Raw genomic sequence first — 16,890 nt, 5'->3', positions numbered from 1 at the left:
TTAAGATGTCAAATAAATCTTTGCTGTCTCCAGAATACATATGTGAAGTTTTAGCTTAAAAAAATCACATAGATAATTTATTATAACATGTTAAAATTGCCACTTTGTAGGTGTGAGCAAAAATGTACCGTTTTGGGTGTGTCCTTTTAAATGCAAATGAGCTGATGTCTGCACTAAATAGCAGTGCTGTGGTTGGATAGTGCAGATTAAGGGGTGGTATTATCCCCTTCTGACATCACAGGGGAGCCAAATTTCAATGACCTATTTTTTCACATGCTTGCAGAGAATGGTTTTCCAAAACTAAGTTACTGGGTTGATCTTTTTCACATTTTCAAACATGGAAAAAGTCAGATTTTACACATGCTGACTCTAACTTATACAGCTGTATTATTTTTAACTGTATCAAATTGATATTGCATATACACATACATTTCCTTATTTCAAAGCATATTATAACCAGTGGCGGCCGGTGACTTCTTTTTTCGAGGGCACTCGATGCGAAGTTCATCACAATATTTATGTAGCCCATTATGTGTGTGGTTCATAATTTCAAAATATGTGTTCTGCACGTGGAGTGATCAAATGTACGTCATGTGTCTTGTCAAAATAAGTGCCTGCTGCAGATGCGTCTAAAGGGTTTATGATAAAAGAGATGCTCGCGTTTGCCAAATACTTACATAATGTCATGCGTAATCAGAGTTTAGTGTTAAGGTAGTGTTTCGTGTATTTTGTGAACGTGAGTGTCTCTTTTATCATAAACGGTTTTGACGCGTGTTCCGCAGGCACCTATTCGGACAAAACACGTGATGCACATGATGCAACAAACGCATATTTTGAAAACGCAAGCAACACACATGACACTCCGAACACTTATTTTGAATTAGCGCCCTTCGGATGAGCAGTCACGAGCCGCCACTGATTATAAATGCAATTGAAAGTCACTATATTTGGTATATTTGGTGGCTGACGAATAAATGTCATTAATATTTCAAATTGAAATATATATACAAATGTCAAAAACAATGTGTTTTTACTAGTTAGCCATTTTTATTCACTTTTCGGCACGCATACAGTACAAAACACAGATATTTATTATTTAATTTAGTATCTAATTAATTTAATATAAGGTCATAACAAGATAAGTGCTGTGTATAAAATTGTGTTGAATGAAGTGTGAGCTTGATAGGCCCACGTAAGATTAACCTCCTAAGACCTGCTGGTGTGTCCACGTACGTGGACATCACATTTTTTGTTGTTTGCACCATAATACTGTGTAACTGGAACCTGATGTACACAAATGTATACATTGCTTCATGTTCAAAGAAAAACATTTGGTATTTATTGGTTCTTCCAAACCCCAAATAGCTGGAAGAAATCTGAAAAAAAAGACAAACCAAAGCTTGGGTCTTAGGAGGTTAAAGTTGACACAAACGAAGATATTTTGAGCAATTTTGTAACCAAAGAGTTTTGAAACACCATTATCTTCCAGTATTTTTTATCCTTCTATTGAAGTCAATGGTGCTCCAAAACTGACAAACATTCCACAAAATATCTTCCTTTTATTTATCAGAACAAAGAAATGCATACAGATTGACAAATTTTTCTGATTGTCTGTTGTGTAGCAGGAACTGTGAACATGAGTACATGACTGATTACAAACGTGTTATAGAGACCCTTCTGTCATACTGGCCAACACAGCCGCTTTGTAAACTATTTGGAGTGTTGCAGAACAATGTATATGACCAAAGCATGTAAACGAATACATTCTAATACAACATTTTTCATATAAATTGACATTTAAATTAAAATAGCATTGCAGTGTTTAATAGGGAAGTGGTGTTTGTGTATTGAAATCAGTGTTTGATATATTGTCACAGATGCCCCCTGCTGGCATACAGTGGAATATAGTGTTACCTTTAGTTTTTTGTCACACTGAAATTAGACATTTTCAGGACATATTAAGTAATATCAAACAGTGTTAAATGTAAGCCACTTTAGATAAAAGCATCAGCTTCGGGAATGCATGTAAATTAAGCACTTCATAGGATTTGGTCAACATATTACAGTGAAATATCCAAACTTAATGGTATGCTGATATGTAAACCTTAAAATAAAATACCCTGCAATCAACTCTATTTAACATCTCAGATAAATAGTCTTCTGTATAGTTTGTCATTACCACTCACTTTGACATGCATTTTCCTTGTAAATTATTCCTCCATGTTCTGGCCTTTTTTGCCCACTTTAACATACACAGTTGTGAGTAAGATAGCGGCCACCAGTGTCAGTCCACTGGTCACTAGGTATGCTATGGGCAGAAAGTAATTCGGCCCCCCATACCAGGACACCATGGAGACCACAAGCTCCTTTCGACCTCTGAAGTGCTCAACGGGAAAATCTGGAGTTTCTGTTAAGGCATCAGTGGATAGAAATAAAGTGGAAATAAAATGAATATCTAATCGCTTACAATAAGTTTCAGAAAATATAGTTTGGAGAAATTGCACCCTTTTAAGCATAAATCGTCACACAATGTATTAATTCTTCTTTTTTTAACAGCACTTTTGCTGTAATTACATTTCTTCATTGATTATTTGAGTTTACATCTGCACCAGATGTTCCATCACCAAACTGTAAGCCTTCCAATATTGTCGTCCAAAGGCAAAGGATACTGTAATTGATAGAGATGCTGTAGTTGCCAGCAGGCAGGCCTTCAGTAAACGGTGTGTGAACACGATTGAGAACCCCATAAAGCTTTTTAAAATTAGGGAAGGCTGCCTCTCTCATCCATACAATCAGATCATCATTTATGAAACCATTATTAAAGGGGTCATTTAGGTCCAGCGCATAGACAGGCCGCTGCCAGAATAAAGGTTGAGTCGTGCCTGAGAACAAAAGAAAGAGAACAGTTAGACAAACACACACACGCACGCACACACACTTTATGTGCATGTGTTGAGCATCATGCGTACCTTCAAAGGCCTGTTGAAGTGTAAATGTGTCGTTGGTTGGAGGGTTACGAAATTTCACGTTTTTGTCTGTGTACCACGTGATGCCCTTTCTATAGAGTGGAACCGGCACTGCCAGTCCATTAGTAGGATGATACATCACTAAAAATGAGTCTAAAAGAGAAAACAATGAATAAGCAAACACAAACAGCAAGTAAAACAGCTTATTAGCATAACGCCAACAGATGCATCTCACCATTGAACATGCTGTTGGCCACAGCGCCACAGGGGGCAATGGGTACTCCGTTTGCATCGTAATCGAATGGAGCGCAGTATGAACTCGGTGTCTGTGGGAAAAAAGTAGCAACATCTTGGATGTGATAACAGCACTACTAATGTGAAGCATAGTGAGAGATCAAATAGACAGACGTTATTTTAATCAGCGAGTGGGAGGGATGAGAAAGAGAGCGAGCGTGAAAGAGGGTGAAAACAGAAGGGGAGTGAAAGAGACGTCGAGCACCTTCACGTTTTTTTTTCTCCCCACCATCTGTGTATCGTCACGGGAGTCCATGTACCTCCGCAGGTTCTGATGAAAGTTTCTCAGACCGTAGTAAAAGAATACATCACCCTGAGGGAGACAACACGCTATCTGACATAGTACTACATCATGCTGAAAGGGTACAAGCTGAGGACAAATTATGAGGAACACATGGTTTCTCTTTTTTTAGGTATCTGAATATCTTGGCTGTGCCTTTGATCCACAATCTTTATTCTTAATAAAAAGTTGATTTTGACTTTAAATGAAACCAGGAAGGTTACCAACAAGCATTTGAGAAAGGGGAACATCATTTAAAGTGGCCCTTAAAGGAAAACGCCACCGTCTTTCATACTTCACCATGTTCTTACCTCAACTCAGACAAATACCTGTCTTTTTTCAATGCGTGCATTTGTTCTTTGTGCAGCGCGTTGTGAATGTGTTGGCACTTGGCCTTGCCCCATTCGGTCCTTGGGATTCGAACGGGGATGAATTTGGAAGCCACCAAACACTTCCATGTTTTCCCTATTTAAAGACTGTTACATAAGTAGCCACACAAGCAAGTATGGTGACACAAAACACAATGTGGCAATTACAGATAAAAAATGAGAACTATATTGCATGGTGGAAGAGCACTTAGTTTGCAGCACTGCGACCTCGGCCCGCAGTAACATCATCACTCCTGACTACTCCTCATCTCACTCAAACTTCCGTCAATATTACCGCGCCTGAGGTCAAACCCTTACGAAAATTAACCATGGTTTTACTACAGTTAAAACCAAAAAAACATGGTTACTGTAGTAAACCATGGTAACCACAAAATAACCAAGGTTTTGACAACCATGGTTTTCAAAAACCATAGTTAAACCATGGTTAGTGTAGTAAAACCATGGTTTTGCTGATAGTAATCAATTCACCAAAAAACCATGGTTACTACACTTTTATTACAATAAAACCATGGTTAATTTTCGTAAGGGAAGTGCTGCAAACTAAAGAGGGTCGCACACCAGATGCGCAGCTCAGCACCGCGCCATTCAAATAAATCAAACACATTGTTTTCTATGAGTATACGGACACCGGCGCCAACAGGTGTTGCTTGTCCGGGGCGCCCAGCTTTGACTCAGGAAGTTGCTCAAATCCTGTCGCGCCACGGAGCGCCACTCACATAGTCTAACATTAAATAACATCATATTTTTCTCAAATCATTAACGATTAACATTGGCTGCAAACGTATATTTTGCTTTTTGGTGTAGACGCTATCTAGCCATTACTACGTCTGGGACCGCTGTTTCGTTTTCTCCTGCAAAAATCTGCAGGTCCAATCAGCGAACAGAGGGGGGTGGCTAAAAACGATGACGTTGAGGTTGTACGTCAGTTCAGTTCAGTAATGGCAGCGGAGAAAGACGTGAGAAAAGCTATTCAGTCCGTTGTTGCAAAACTGCCGAATATACAGAAGTTAAAGCTGGAGTAAGAACAATGTTTGCTAAGTTTTGTTGGTCTGATTATTCGGACTTGTTGTTTCCAGCCGGTTTTTGATGCATGATATGCGTCACGACCACACGTTAGCAATCGCCTATGGCAGATCCTGAGTGACTCTGGGCAGATCCAATAGTCTTAAACTTTAACAGAGGACCCTCCTTAACGGAAGTAACACTTTGCAATGGAGCGTGGCCAGACTCTCTGTCTGGTTGGACCAGGCTAGACGCTATCTGACTAAGCTTGTGCACTTCCATCTTACGATACCTCCGAGTTGTCCTAGACCCGACTCGGCGTAAGTGCTCTTCGGCCCTACAATATAGTTCTCATTCTTCATCCGCCACATTCTATCTTTTTGCCACCATACTTACTCGTGCAACTTCCCATGCAGCAATCCCCAAATAGTGAAAACATGGAAGTGTCTGGTGGCCTCAAAATTCATCCCTGTTTGGATCCCAAGGAACGAATGGGGCCAAGCCAAATGCCAACACACTCACAAAGCGCTTTACAAAGACAAAGTGCACACATTGAAAAAAGACAGGGATGTATTAATTCGTCTAAGTTGAGGTAAGAACACAGCAAAACATTGGAAAACTGTGGCGTTTTCCCCCAAAGGTGAAGTTGTTCTTGAATGTTAAATAATTGTTAAAGTATTAAAATCCTACCAATCTCTCGGGTTAAAAACAAGTTAAGCTCTAAAAGCACACAAAATAATGTTGACCCACGTCTCAGTTTGTGAAAACAAACAGAATCATCTGTACAGTAATCCACTTGAAGTGGAGGGCATTTCGGATTATTTTGAAATGGATTTTATTGTTTTTTGTTAATAAAGGCATGTTATCAAAACTGTAATAATGTTCTAATGTAAATCATACGTATACCACTGGAATGCAGTTTTGTGTGGAAGAACTGGTTTTACATCATAGATGTAATTCATAAAGGAGATTTCACTATGCAGACAGGCTCTTTCTGGTATTCTTGCAAATACAGATATCATGCACTGTCAGTAAAATATGGTCAAAAAATGGCAGTACCCTTTAAAGAAGTCCTAATATGTACCACTTAGGTACAGATATGTATACATTTGGTACTATGTGCTTTTGTAATTACTTATATGAACTCTTTATTGAAATGGTACTGCCCAAGTGACAGCTAGGGGCAAGTTTTTGACTGTTTTTTCTAACAGTGTGCAAAACATACAGATTTGCTCCTTAATATGTATAAACACCCTTAAAGAAATGTGGAACACTGAAGTTGACTGAGCACTCGCAGGTGATCTTGGCATTGGTGGCATTTTTCCGTAACTCAAAGCATTGCTTACACGACCCAGCATTTGTGTAGTCCACCTGTAAAGCAAAAAGACCAATATACAGTTTGAGCAGATAATGTCATAGAAACATTATTTTTCTATTCATTGACACTCTTACACGCTTAAGACCTTGATGACTGGATTTTGCATTGCTGTACATTTTCTTACACTAAATTATACGCAAATACAAATTCAGGTAAATTTATGCAACTACAATAACTTTCAACGTATATTTTCCCAAGAAATGAACATGGGAGATTCTTGCGAAATTAGACTTATGAGGTGTCATGAAACATTTTGATTAAAAAAGTAAATGCAAAGTAAGAGTATCAAAATAAGAAGCATACACTTACAAACATCTATTTATGTACTATTTTGCACATGATTTCAAATGACATCATACACACCAATTTGTTGTTTTTCCAAATTTAAGGGGAAAATTTTCATTACCGCAATGTGTCCATGACTGGATTTGGGTTCTTTGACATGGAAAATTTATCATGAAAAAATCTATTAAAAAAAAGCTTCAGTGCATGTTATACTATAAACATTTACAGTAAAGAAACATGTGGTATTTGGTGATCATTGGTAAATGTAGAGACAATAATAAGGAATATAAATGTGTCTCATCCTCCGCAACAATTTTCAATCATTGTTTAAGCCCTCAAGGAACTAACATTTAAAAAAAAATTGTTGGAAGGGACATAATTGACTGTGACACTCAAGATGGCTACCAGGTAAGCAGTTCATATTTTTTCTCTCCAGATAAAAGTTGAAATTTTGTTTGTCATAGTACCTAGACAACTTTTTAGTTCTCATTACAGAAACATGAGTTTGTAAATGCATATATGTTAACGTAATATCATGTTGCGGTAATGACTTTTTTATAATGATAATCTAAAAAATGCAAATAATTCTATAGGAAATATTTTTTAAATCCCCTAAAAATAATGTTTATAGTAAGTTCAAACCTTAATCTTATATGTGCAAAAAATGGCTTCAAGGGCTTTTTAAAAAAAATCTGATGCTGGATTCCTTCTTAATCTGGATTTTCTGAGAATCACCCATATACAGAGAAAAAAAAATTATTCCATTGAATGCATTAGATTGTATATGTAAAATTATGAATAGAAGACCTATTATGAAATAAGGAATATGCTTTATTTTCTGAAATGTGGCACTTGAGAATTGATGTGCTTTGCCAATAATAAAAAAAGATCATCTAAATAAAGGAAATAAACATCACATTTACATACATTCATATGTGGCCCTCAACCACAAAATTGTTGCTCAAATTTTTTTTGTCACATTGTGTTTCTTCATAGCTCAGTGGTACAGCATTGTGTTAAAAGTGCTAAAACAGTGCTAAAACTCATAGGTTCGAACCCAGGGAACACATATACTGATAAAAATTTATATCTTGTAATGCACTGCAAGTTGCTTTGGATAAAACGTCTGCCTAAGTCATAAATGTAAACTACAAGCAAATATGTGACATGCATAATTGTATAGACTGATGGGTTGCGTCTTTCAAAGTGTGTTAACATAACAGAACAAAACCTGACTGGTCAACTTCCTGATCTGCTTGTTCACCCGTCTTGCACCTATTGATTAAACCTATTGACATCCATGATAAAGAGCATGTCTAACCTTCAGCAAGAACGTATTCTCAACCGTGATGAGAAGCCAGATTCCCAGTAGCAAACACACCAGAGACAAAATGTAGAAAGTTGGCAGGACAGTCTGTGCTGTGAGAGACGGAGACCAGGCTGGTAACCTCTGCTGCTTAAACGCTGAATTATCCGGACGTTTAGACAGCGGCCCTGTACGTGCCTGCTTCTTTCCCATTTCCCTCTCTAATACAGATAATAACAGATATTCAGCTTTGAAAGCTTGAAAATGGCAGTCAGGGAGTTCTTATTGTATCTCTGCCACCGGAGGAAGTTTTCCCAGCATCCCATGCGACTGAACCTTTGAACCCGAGTTGACGGTTACTTATTAACTAAAACCACTTTAACTCATACACACATAAAGCTGTTCTTCCTGCTTTGTAGCTCTTTAGTGCTTCACATATTCATTTCCTCCAAAACTAAGTGTGTCCTCATTCCTGGACCCTGCTGTAATGTGTGGGAGCAACGTCTAAGTGAACGTGTGTGTGCTCTGTGCTTTAGTTTGTGTGTGGTGTAACAGGATGCTGCAATAAGCAGAATCTCCCGAATTAAGTAGAGAAAGTCCATCATGCATTACGTGGGAGGGGCTCCTGGTGGACTAGACAAACACATTGACCAATCAGGTGTCCAATCAAATTGGTTTATTTATAAAAAAAGAACAAAACTATGAGGCATCATATTATTCTCTCCTGCAGCTGACATAACACAAAACATGTTGCAATAGTTACATCAAATACATATCAAACAAGCACAGTGACATAAATGTGAAAGTAACCATACAGACAATCTGCTCAAAACAGTCCTATTTTAACTGCTCCTTCTCTGCAGCTTTGTACTACACCGAGGTCCATCATTTTCAATAATTCTTTTTTCACCTGAAGAAGACACAAAACAGATATTCAGCATTGTTTAACATTAATCTGATACAGATCAAATCGTAAACATTTTGTAGCAGTTACTAAATATCTGTTTGAGGTGAGATATACTTCTGTGCTCCTAAAATGTCTCTTCCTAGAAAATCACCCAAAAGTATTTACGATCTTGTATGCAGGGAATATACAAATTTAAATACTTGGTCTCTAGAGAGAGAAATGCTCCCCCCACACCACCTGCCACCGACTACTGTAGCAACAGCAAGTACTAAATCACGCTTTGCAGCGCTGTGATGTAAATTAAAGTTTATTGGCTGTTTAAAAAAAGGACAAGCACTTCAATATGTCCTGCCCCATCTTCCCGCTTCATGAGAAAATATTTCAACAGCAAAAAACCTGCATTCGTCAAACTATTTTATGAGGCCATTAACCATGTCACACTAGAGATTAATATATGTGACTATTAAAATTATCAAATTAGTTTTTTGCATGTTATCATCAGCAATATTTTAGTTGTGCATATAAAAAAAATTCTGATTAATCGCTACATATATGTGTGTAATAATTCACAGGCAATCCTTAGAGTAAAGTTGTGATTATAAACAAATTTATGAGCATCTTTAGAGCACACGTTACAGGTAAACAACACAGTTTTCAATATTTTACTATGTTCTTACATCAACTTAGACGAATCAATACATACCCATCTTTTTCAATGCATGCACCCAATCCCTGCACAGCGCATCATGAATGCGTTAGCATCTAGCCTAGCCTCATTCATTCCTTAGGATCCAAACAGGGATGAATGTAGAAGCCTCCAAACACTTTCATGCTTCCCCTATTTAAAGCCTGTTACATGAGCAAGTATGGTGGCACAAAATAAAATGTTTTTGGGACTTCGAAGTGCTGCAAACTAAGTGCTCTTCTGCCATACAATATAGTTCTCATGTTTTATCCGCTAGAATTCACCACGTTTTATTTTGTGCCACCATACTTACTCGTGTAACTACTTATGTAACAGTCTTTAAATATGGAAAACATGGAAGTGTTTGGTGGCTTCTAAATTCATCCCCGTCTGGATCCCAAGGAATGAACGGGGCCAGGCCAAATGCGAACACATCCACGACGCGCTGAACAAAGATTAAGTGCATGCACCAAAAAAGACAGACATGCACTAACCCATCCAAGTCGAGGTAAGAACATAGTAAAAAATGTAAAAACTGTGATGTTTTCCTTTAATGTTACCTCTGGTACATCCACCATCCTCCTTTGCTTCTGATCTCGAAAGTTCCAGTCCAATATCAGATATCGCAATCCCTGCACTGTCAGACCCTCTAGAGGACAAAGATCAAGCTGCAGTCTTGTAATTGTTCAAATGACCCGATTACATAGAAATGTAAATCATGCTAACCTTTCTCTAACAGAGCTGCGACTCTGCCTGGAGTTCCAACACCGATATGGGTCACACCTTTAGCTAACATTTTGATATGGTCATCCAGTTTGATGTGTCTCGCAAACAACTTCAGCACTTTAGCTTGTCCTTTAAATGCAACTAGCTGCCTTCAACACAAAGAGAGAAATATTTAACACCTGACATGACAAACTCTCAGCTTAGAAACCAAGCGCCTAAACTCACTTAATGAGATCAATGGTTCTGAGAGCAGATCCACAAACAATGAGCAACATGATGGACCCTGTCTGGGTGTGCTGCTTCTGTAATTTAGCCCACTTTGGACAGACTGTAGTAAAAAATGAAAATTGTATATATTTTAGATAAATTTCAAATAAAACAAAAATACAAGTAATATATAAAGTATCAGGATAGTGACCGCTGCTGTGAAATAGAATAATATAAGAATATATAAAAGCACATTCATCAAATATAACTATGGCATTACGTTTCATAAAATGAGATTTAGGAGCAATTTTACCTTCCTTAAGGTAGGAAGACAGACTATGTGTGAGGTCATTACTGCTAAGAAAACAGGAGTCTGAAATAGAAGAGCACAAACAACATCAAACTCATTATAAAGACTCAGACAAATGCAGACACAAACCCACATTAATTGTCTCACCCGGTAGAGTCAGGTCCTCTTGCTCAATAACAGAGCGGGTCTGGCTATAGTGACTACTCAGAAGAGTCTTAATGTCAGCTGGAGATCCAGGCACAGGTTTTGAGCTCGACAAGACATCGGTGATAGTTTTCTTCTTCTAAACGGATAAAAGGGTTGCACGTTATTAAAGGAACACGCATACATTTTGGTAATTTAGCTTATTCACTGTATCCCCCCAGAGTTAGATAAGTCCATACATACCTTTCTCATTTCCGTGCGTGCTGTAACTCGGTCCAACGCAGCCCCCGCTAGCTTAGCTTAGCACAAAGACTGCAAGTGAATGGCTCCAGCTAGCAAACTGCTCCCAATAAGTGACAAAATACCGCAAACATTTTCCTATTTATGTGTTGTGATTTGTATAGTCATAGCATGTACAAATAACAAGGTCATATGAGACATCTTTTAACAGTATACATACTGGGAACTATATTCTCAAAAGGCAAAGCACTGCTATTGGGCGGAGTGATTTGCACAACTCTGACTGAACTTTCTGCTCCTCACCAGGGGGCTTCTCGGGTGCTGCGAGCAAATCACTCCCCCCAGTAGCAGTGCTTTGCCTTTTGAGAATATAGTTCCCAGTATGTATACTGTTAAAAGATGTCTCATATGGCCTCGTTATTTGTGCACGCTGTGACTATACAAATCAAAATACATTATTTTGTCACTTATTGGGAGCAGTTTGCTAGCTGGAGCCATTCATTTGCAGTCTTTGTGCTAAGCTAAGCTAGCGGGGGCTGCATCAGACCGAGTTACAGCACGCACGGAGATGAGAGAGGTATGTATGGACTTATCTAACTCTGGGAGATACGGTGAATAAGCTAAATTGCCAAAATGTGGGCGTGTTCCTTTAAAGGATCAGAAGTGGATACAGTAACTAAAAAGGGTAGATTGTTCTTCATCCTCTAATATAATTTAATTAAAGTAAAACTTCCCAGCATTACGCTTTTTATTTCAAGTAAGTCAATAATGAAGCAGCGTATTAATTTGGGCTCATGTTTTCAACACATATATTAAAAGACAATAAATCATACATTTTCTAACCTTTCGCCTCTTCTTTTTTGTGCTGGTTTCTTTATCACCCTTTTCCTCTGTTGTCTCCTGTGTGATGAAACATTCTTTCTGCAGAGAAGTACAAATATGACACTCTTTACTTAAAGATGCCCTGCTTTGTTTTTGCTCAAGACACATCTCAAAGACAGTTTACTGGTGAAAAACATATTTAAAGTTTAAGATGTCAACAGGAAGGCAGGCTTTGTCATTGGAATGGATTTGGACATGCTCAAGGCTGTGGCAGAGATGAGAATTATTGCCAAACTGCTGACCATCATGTTCAACACCACAACCCCTTCATGACATGCTTGCTGGAATGAGAAGCACATTCAGCAATCGACTGATCCGGCCCGGTGCAACAGAGAACGATAGAGGAGATCATTCATATATACTTCCATTAAACTTTATAACATATCTACCTTGTACAGATGTCTTATTAACTCACCACCATAGGAGCTAGGACCCTTCACATGTTTTATAATGTTCATTTCTCCTACTTCACATATTCCAAAGTTTTTATCAAACATCCATTTCATTTTTTAAGTTAATATAGTCTGTCAACATATGTGCAATATATTCACATTATTGGCACAGTTCCACAGTGTTTTTATCAACATACAATTGCACATGTGTTTAATTTGTCAATTGCACAGATGTGATAATTTTGTATTTATTGGGGTACACGTTGTGTCTGTTTACAGGTTGTGTAAGAGTAATATTTAAATCAGCCTATTTTGTCTATTGTACTGTGGGCACTGTGTGTACTTTTACTGTCTTGTAATGCTCCTAAGGCACCTGAATTCCTCAAGTGGGAAAAGAGACTTGCTTAAGTCAGATTTATACGCATTAGAAGACTGAATGAAAAAATAGTTGCAGATTTGCTTTTCGTTTCAGTAAATAATACAGATAACTTTAAAGGGGACATTTCACAAGACTTTTTAAAGATGTAAATTTGGTGTCCCCCGAGTATGTAAGTGAAGTTCTAGATCAAAATATCATAGATAATTTATGTGCCGGTTTTGGGTGTGTCCTTTTAAATGCAAGCTGATCTCTGCACTAAATAACCGTGCCGTAGTTGGATAGTGCAGATTAAGGAGCGGTATTATTATAATAAGATCCCCTTCTGACATCACAAGGGGAGCCAGATTTCAATGACCTATTTTTTCACATGCTTGCCAAAACTATGTTACTGGGTTGTCTTTTTTCACATTTTCTAGGTTGAAAGAAGCACTGGGGACCCAATTATAGCACAAGTCAGATTTTCATGATATGTCCTCTTTAAAGTCTATGGGGTGGTTTCCCTGACATTGATTTACTTAAGCCAGGACTTGGCCTTAGTTTAATTAAGAAAATATAACTAGTTATAACAAATATGCCTTACTAAAAACTTTACTGGCGTGCATTTTCAGAAAAAAATAAAGGGCACTGATATATTTTAAGATATGTCAGTGCAAGTTGTTTTCAGTTCAGACAGCTCTTATATTTATTTTAGTCCTAGACTAGTCTAATCCCTGTCTGGGAAACCGCCCCCGTATGTTGGTATACTATTAATAGTGGAAAATGCATATTTAGTAGAAAAACACTTTTACAATGCAAATCTTTTCTGGGAGAATCAACACAATCATATTGATGACTCATGCTGCATAACACAGATTCTGGTCCAATAAAGTGTCCTCTCAAATGAATGTCCCTCCCCTTAGTACCTGGTGCAACCAACCAGTCACTAACAATCATGTTTAAATGGCTGTCAAAGTAGCACTTGATAAGTCACATCTTTCCCATCACAGTCTGTGTGCATGCGTTACCTGAACAGTTTCCTTTATTTTCTTTTTCTTTGTGTTTTCTTGAATCGGTTTCTCGCTCTTTCTCTTCTTTGATGTGGATTTAATCTGCTGCTCCTCTGTAGAGGGTTGTGTGTCCTCCTCTACCTCTGAAGGACCTTAGTAAGAAAACAGCAACGCGTTAAAATAAAACTGTACACATTTATGTTAAGACTTGGGAGGACACAAAAAAAATGTCACGATGTCAATAACATACACTAAAGCGAATAATAACTAAGAATAATGATTAAAACTACATTTCCCATGGTGCTCTGCGAAGAGCCCAAACACGTGTTTGCTCATGTTGTTTTACTAAAGATTAGTTTAGCCAATGAGCCACAAAGTTGCATTTTTAAAAGCAACTGGTTCTCATTTATGAAGAGGCGCATCATGTAAGTTTAATCTGAACTTTAAAAGAGCAGCTAAAATCGTATTAAGGAGCGCTGTAGTTACGGAATGCATTGACACAGTAATTTAGGTCGTTCTACATAGCATACATGACACAGCTAACATTACTCACAGTATAGCTCACATTACCAGTAAGGTATAAATGCACATGTTTAATATTGTTACCTGAATTGTCGCCCTGAGTCCACCACTCGTCTCCTAAATCATCAGCCATTTCTCTAACAGCACAGCAATAACGGGTTTGTACGTTCAGCGCGGCAGATTCGCGTTAGCAGAAGTTTCACGTGAATCTGCGGGTACAAGAACAACTCCTTGAAAATAAATAAAAAATATGCTGTCAAGTAACACGGTTTTTAGAAAATCTTTTTTATATAGTTTTAACCACAAAACAAAAACAATCATTCATACTAATGCAAGATTTAATCCTATTAAAATATTTATATTTATTTTTAAGGAAAACGTGAGATATTTAATCTGTCTAAAAGTAGCTTATGTAATGTCTAAAAGTAACTGAAAATTAGGAATTCATTTTTTTACATATTTAATTTCATGTAATATTTAAATGAAGTACTTCTTAACCACTAGGTGGCACAAAGTTCCATAAAATTATAATAAGGCTTATCTTTATTTTAACTGCAGTGTATGTGTGTGTAAGGGTAATGTCCCTACAGATATGTTGATGAAAACCAAATGTAGTAGCCCTTACTGTTTTAATACTCATAAATTTGACAAACAATATTGTGCTGTTAATCTAATGTCAAGAGATTTTTCTCAAGGGATAGGTTCTGATTAGAGAAACGGTTGCTGAAAACATCTTCAAAGGATGGAAATAATACATCTATGATATGGTTGCTATGCTAACATATCTGTGTGTGAGTTCATGTTCATGTATTTTTTGTTCGTTCTACTTGTGCTTCATGGGCATACTTGTTTTACAGTCATCTCTAACTCTATAATTTCTCCTGTCTCCTGTACAAACCAAGCACGAACACACACACAGAAACTAGCATGCAATTATTTATTCATTACTAGCATGAATTAAAAATCTCTGTTTCCCTTCAGCATGGAGCACTGAAAGCATCTTCACAGCCTGTTTTCTCCTAGTTTTTCCTCACACCCAGATCACTTGTGGTTGACAGAAGAGGGAAAAGATTTGAAGAGAAAATCTGTAAAGTCATGTATCATTATTGAGGAGTTCGATGTCAGCTGGGCAGATGATGCCTTCTAGTTTGTTTCAGTGCTGTGGATCTGATTTCCAGTAAGAATTTACAGAATTTTACAATCTAGACCAAGTTCTGATAAAAACTTGAGTGCAGAATTTGCAGATCTATTTTGTTTGAGTTAACATTACGCAATTTCAGCTTGATCCATGAAATGAGGAGAAATATTTTAGATTCTTGCACTTTTGAGTGCAACCTTTAAACATACATTAACATGCACACTTATGCACACCAAGGAATAGAAAGACTAAGTGTTCTAATTTTGCTCTAATTACATCTTTCCTCTCATTGTATTTATCCACTCTTTCTTTCTTTTTCTTTCTTTCTCCCTAAGTAATCCTTAGTAACAAGCAGGTTCTCGTCATGGCAACATGCTCCGAAATAGACTGTGAAGCTGTGTTGGATTCAAGCCGTGATGGTCAAAAGACTGATGGAGTGTGGAATGCATTCACTGCATTATGGGCTTCATTGCAGTGATCGCTGCAGTGATTTTCTATGTATTGAAGCACACTGTTAGACCCAGGGGAACTCAATGTAGTGGTCAAATCAATTCTTTCAACTGCAACTTGTTACCACATCAGGATTAGTCATTTGGTTAACGCTTTGATCCATAGTGACCTGTAGGGCGTATAGTAAATTTAGTCCCTCTGGTGTACTCCAATGGTGAATACTTTCATCAAGGGTACAATTGTGAAAGTTTATCAATTAGCCTTTGTGAAGTTACACTTAACCCATAACCATTAAACGCATATTACCTCGGGTCTTTAGCAACCCAAGGTGTCATCCACTCTACTCCCTCATTATTTTTTTAAAGTTAGACCTCCACCTTCTTAGTATTTCTTAATCTGTTTATTTTGAACAAAAATAAAAGACACAAAGACAAGAAAAAAACTAAAATATCAATGTATATAAACAAAAGATAAATAATTAATTTATTATGAAACAATTAGTCGCTATAGCCTTCATGATGTATATAGGCCATGTAAATAATATTATTGTTTAAGCCAAGAAAATTATACAATTACATTAATTATGTAAAATTACATATTTGTAATGATTTTTTTATATGGTGACAAAAATTAATAGACTTGACTGGTTTAGGGACTGTATTATTAGTGCACAGTTTTGACTTTGTACTTTTTTACAACTATTTGAAAACATATAATGTTAGAATATAACAAAATTATCTATTTTTTATCATTTTATAATTGTTAATGCATTTTATGACAGTTAATGGGGCAGTTTAGGATGCAACCGTGTTAGATACATACAAAACCTGATTAATTACTACCATTGCCGCTAACAACACTATAATATAAATTATTATTAACTAACTTATAGTTGAAAGATGCGTGATAAAGCGTCGCTGCCGATGAGCGTATGACATTCACAAGTATCGCGAGAGTAATTTAAAAGCGCTGATTTAAAGTACTCTCGCGGCACTATGATGTCATATGCTGACCAGTGTGGG

General features: G+C 37.2%; 2 protein-coding genes across 2 annotated transcripts; both read right to left on the bottom strand.

The window, feature by feature from the left end:
• Positions 1-1,043: 1,043 nt before the first annotated feature.
• tmem30c (transmembrane protein 30C) lies at positions 1,044-8,340 on the bottom strand. The gene is made up of 8 exons (XM_073855217.1): positions 7,916-8,340; positions 6,188-6,302; positions 3,466-3,575; positions 3,202-3,292; positions 2,970-3,119; positions 2,670-2,882; positions 2,187-2,398; positions 1,044-1,376 (listed from the first exon to the last, which is right to left on the bottom strand). The coding sequence occupies exons 1-7, from the start codon at positions 8,111-8,113 to the stop codon at positions 2,211-2,213; spliced, it is 1,065 nt and encodes a 354-aa protein (XP_073711318.1). The 5' UTR covers positions 8,114-8,340; the 3' UTR covers positions 1,044-1,376; positions 2,187-2,210.
• A 221-nt stretch (positions 8,341-8,561) lies between these two features.
• cmss1 (cms1 ribosomal small subunit homolog) lies at positions 8,562-14,520 on the bottom strand. Its single transcript, XM_055215437.2, has 9 exons — positions 14,365-14,520; positions 13,777-13,910; positions 11,963-12,040; positions 10,883-11,018; positions 10,739-10,798; positions 10,444-10,546; positions 10,219-10,367; positions 10,053-10,141; positions 8,562-8,810 (listed from the first exon to the last, which is right to left on the bottom strand). The coding sequence occupies exons 1-9, from the start codon at positions 14,411-14,413 to the stop codon at positions 8,727-8,729; spliced, it is 882 nt and encodes a 293-aa protein (XP_055071412.2). The 5' UTR covers positions 14,414-14,520; the 3' UTR covers positions 8,562-8,726.
• Positions 14,521-16,890: the final 2,370 nt, after the last annotated feature.

Source organism: Misgurnus anguillicaudatus, chromosome 17, assembly GCF_027580225.2.
Source record: "Misgurnus anguillicaudatus chromosome 17, ASM2758022v2, whole genome shotgun sequence".
NCBI lineage: Eukaryota > Metazoa > Chordata > Actinopteri > Cypriniformes > Cobitidae > Misgurnus > Misgurnus anguillicaudatus.
The sequence above is the reverse complement of the archived record's forward strand: the minus strand, read 5'-3'. Positions and strand labels throughout refer to the sequence as shown.

Excerpts from the sequence above, each read along its gene's own strand:
- tmem30c (XM_073855217.1), bottom strand. The coding sequence starts at position 8,113 with ATGGGAAAGAAGCAGGCACGTACAGGGCCGCTGTCTAAACGTCCGGAT. Across the intron at positions 3,120-3,201 it reads GGCCAACAGCATGTTCAATG|ACTCATTTTTAGTGATGTAT; the intron begins GTGAGATGCATC and ends TTTCTCTTTTAG. Across the intron at positions 2,399-2,669 it reads CAGCATCTCTATCAATTACA|ATTTTCCCGTTGAGCACTTC; the intron begins GTATCCTTTGCC and ends CAGAAACTCCAG.
- cmss1 (XM_055215437.2), bottom strand. The coding sequence starts at position 14,413 with ATGGCTGATGATTTAGGAGACGAGTGGTGGACTCAGGGCGACAATTCA. Across the intron at positions 13,911-14,364 it reads GACTCAGGGCGACAATTCAG|GTCCTTCAGAGGTAGAGGAG; the intron begins GTAACAATATTA and ends TTTCTTACTAAG. Across the intron at positions 10,799-10,882 it reads AGAGGACCTGACTCTACCGG|ACTCCTGTTTTCTTAGCAGT; the intron begins GTGAGACAATTA and ends CTTCTATTTCAG.